The 804-nt window shown below is 65.8% G+C and overlaps 1 protein-coding gene across 1 annotated transcript in view; it reads left to right on the top strand.

Moving 5' to 3' along the window:
- The first annotated feature begins 506 nt into the window (after nt 1-506).
- Nucleotides 507-804, top strand: part of Pdia4 (protein disulfide isomerase family A, member 4) — a 19,433-nt gene continuing 19,135 nt past the window's right edge. Inside the window, exon 1 of the mRNA XM_013021689.1 lies at nt 507-804. This exon is cut by the window's right edge and continues 3 nt beyond it. Within this exon, the coding sequence (XP_012877143.1) occupies nt 729-804 (76 nt within the window). The 5' untranslated portion in view covers nt 507-728.

The raw sequence follows: 804 nt of genomic DNA, 5'->3' as shown, positions 1-804 counted from the left end.
AGGTTTACGTCGGTGTGCGAACTTGCAATAGTAGATCTGGAAGAACTTCACTGCGAGGCCAGACTGCGGAGAGAACGCTAATTTTTACATGCTCAAGAGGAACAAAGAAACCAAGAAGCCAACAATCACGAAGCAGATTCTCTCGTCCGGTCGTCTTCTTTCGTCACCATCCTACGGGCCCAGGACCTCGGTCCGTCCGCTTCGGGTCCCAGCCTCCCGGATCCCCCACGGGCGGGGCACTAAGTACACGTGCTCTTCCTGCCTAGGGAGCCCCGCCCCTAAATCCCCGCCCACCTCACCTCCATCCAATCGTATTGCTAATCGTAGCCAGGCCCCGCCCCACAAGCCGAGGCCCGCCGCCTTTGTTCTCCCCCAGCTTTTTCCCTCCGCCTGTACCCTCTCGGCAAACCGAGTGGCAGATGCTGATTGGCGGTGGCGGCGCAGCCAATCAGAAGAGGGCACCTCATGTTAGAGCCCAGAGTTTTAATCGTGCGGGGCGGAGAGGTTCGCGGACCCGGAGGCCCGGCCGGCGGAGTGGGCTCGGCACGCACGGGGCGCCGCCGAGTACGGAGGACGCGGCGCGGGGATTGGCTGTCCGCGGCTTCCTCCGCCCCCAGCCAATAGCGGGCGAGGACTTCCCGGCGGGGCCGCCTGCGCAGGGAGTCGCGCGGCGCTCCGCCAGTGTTTCGGGGCGCGGGCGCGCGGAGCCGGGATCGGTACCTGCCACCATGCGGCTCCGGAAGGCCTGCCTGCTGGTCGTGCTCTTGGCGTTGGCGCCGCTGCTGGCCGCGGCGAGCGCGGACG

Source organism: Dipodomys ordii, unplaced genomic scaffold (assembly GCF_000151885.1).
Source record: "Dipodomys ordii isolate 6190 unplaced genomic scaffold, Dord_2.0 Scaffold56, whole genome shotgun sequence".
NCBI lineage: Eukaryota > Metazoa > Chordata > Mammalia > Rodentia > Heteromyidae > Dipodomys > Dipodomys ordii.
This window is presented reverse-complemented; position numbering and strand designations above follow the sequence as displayed.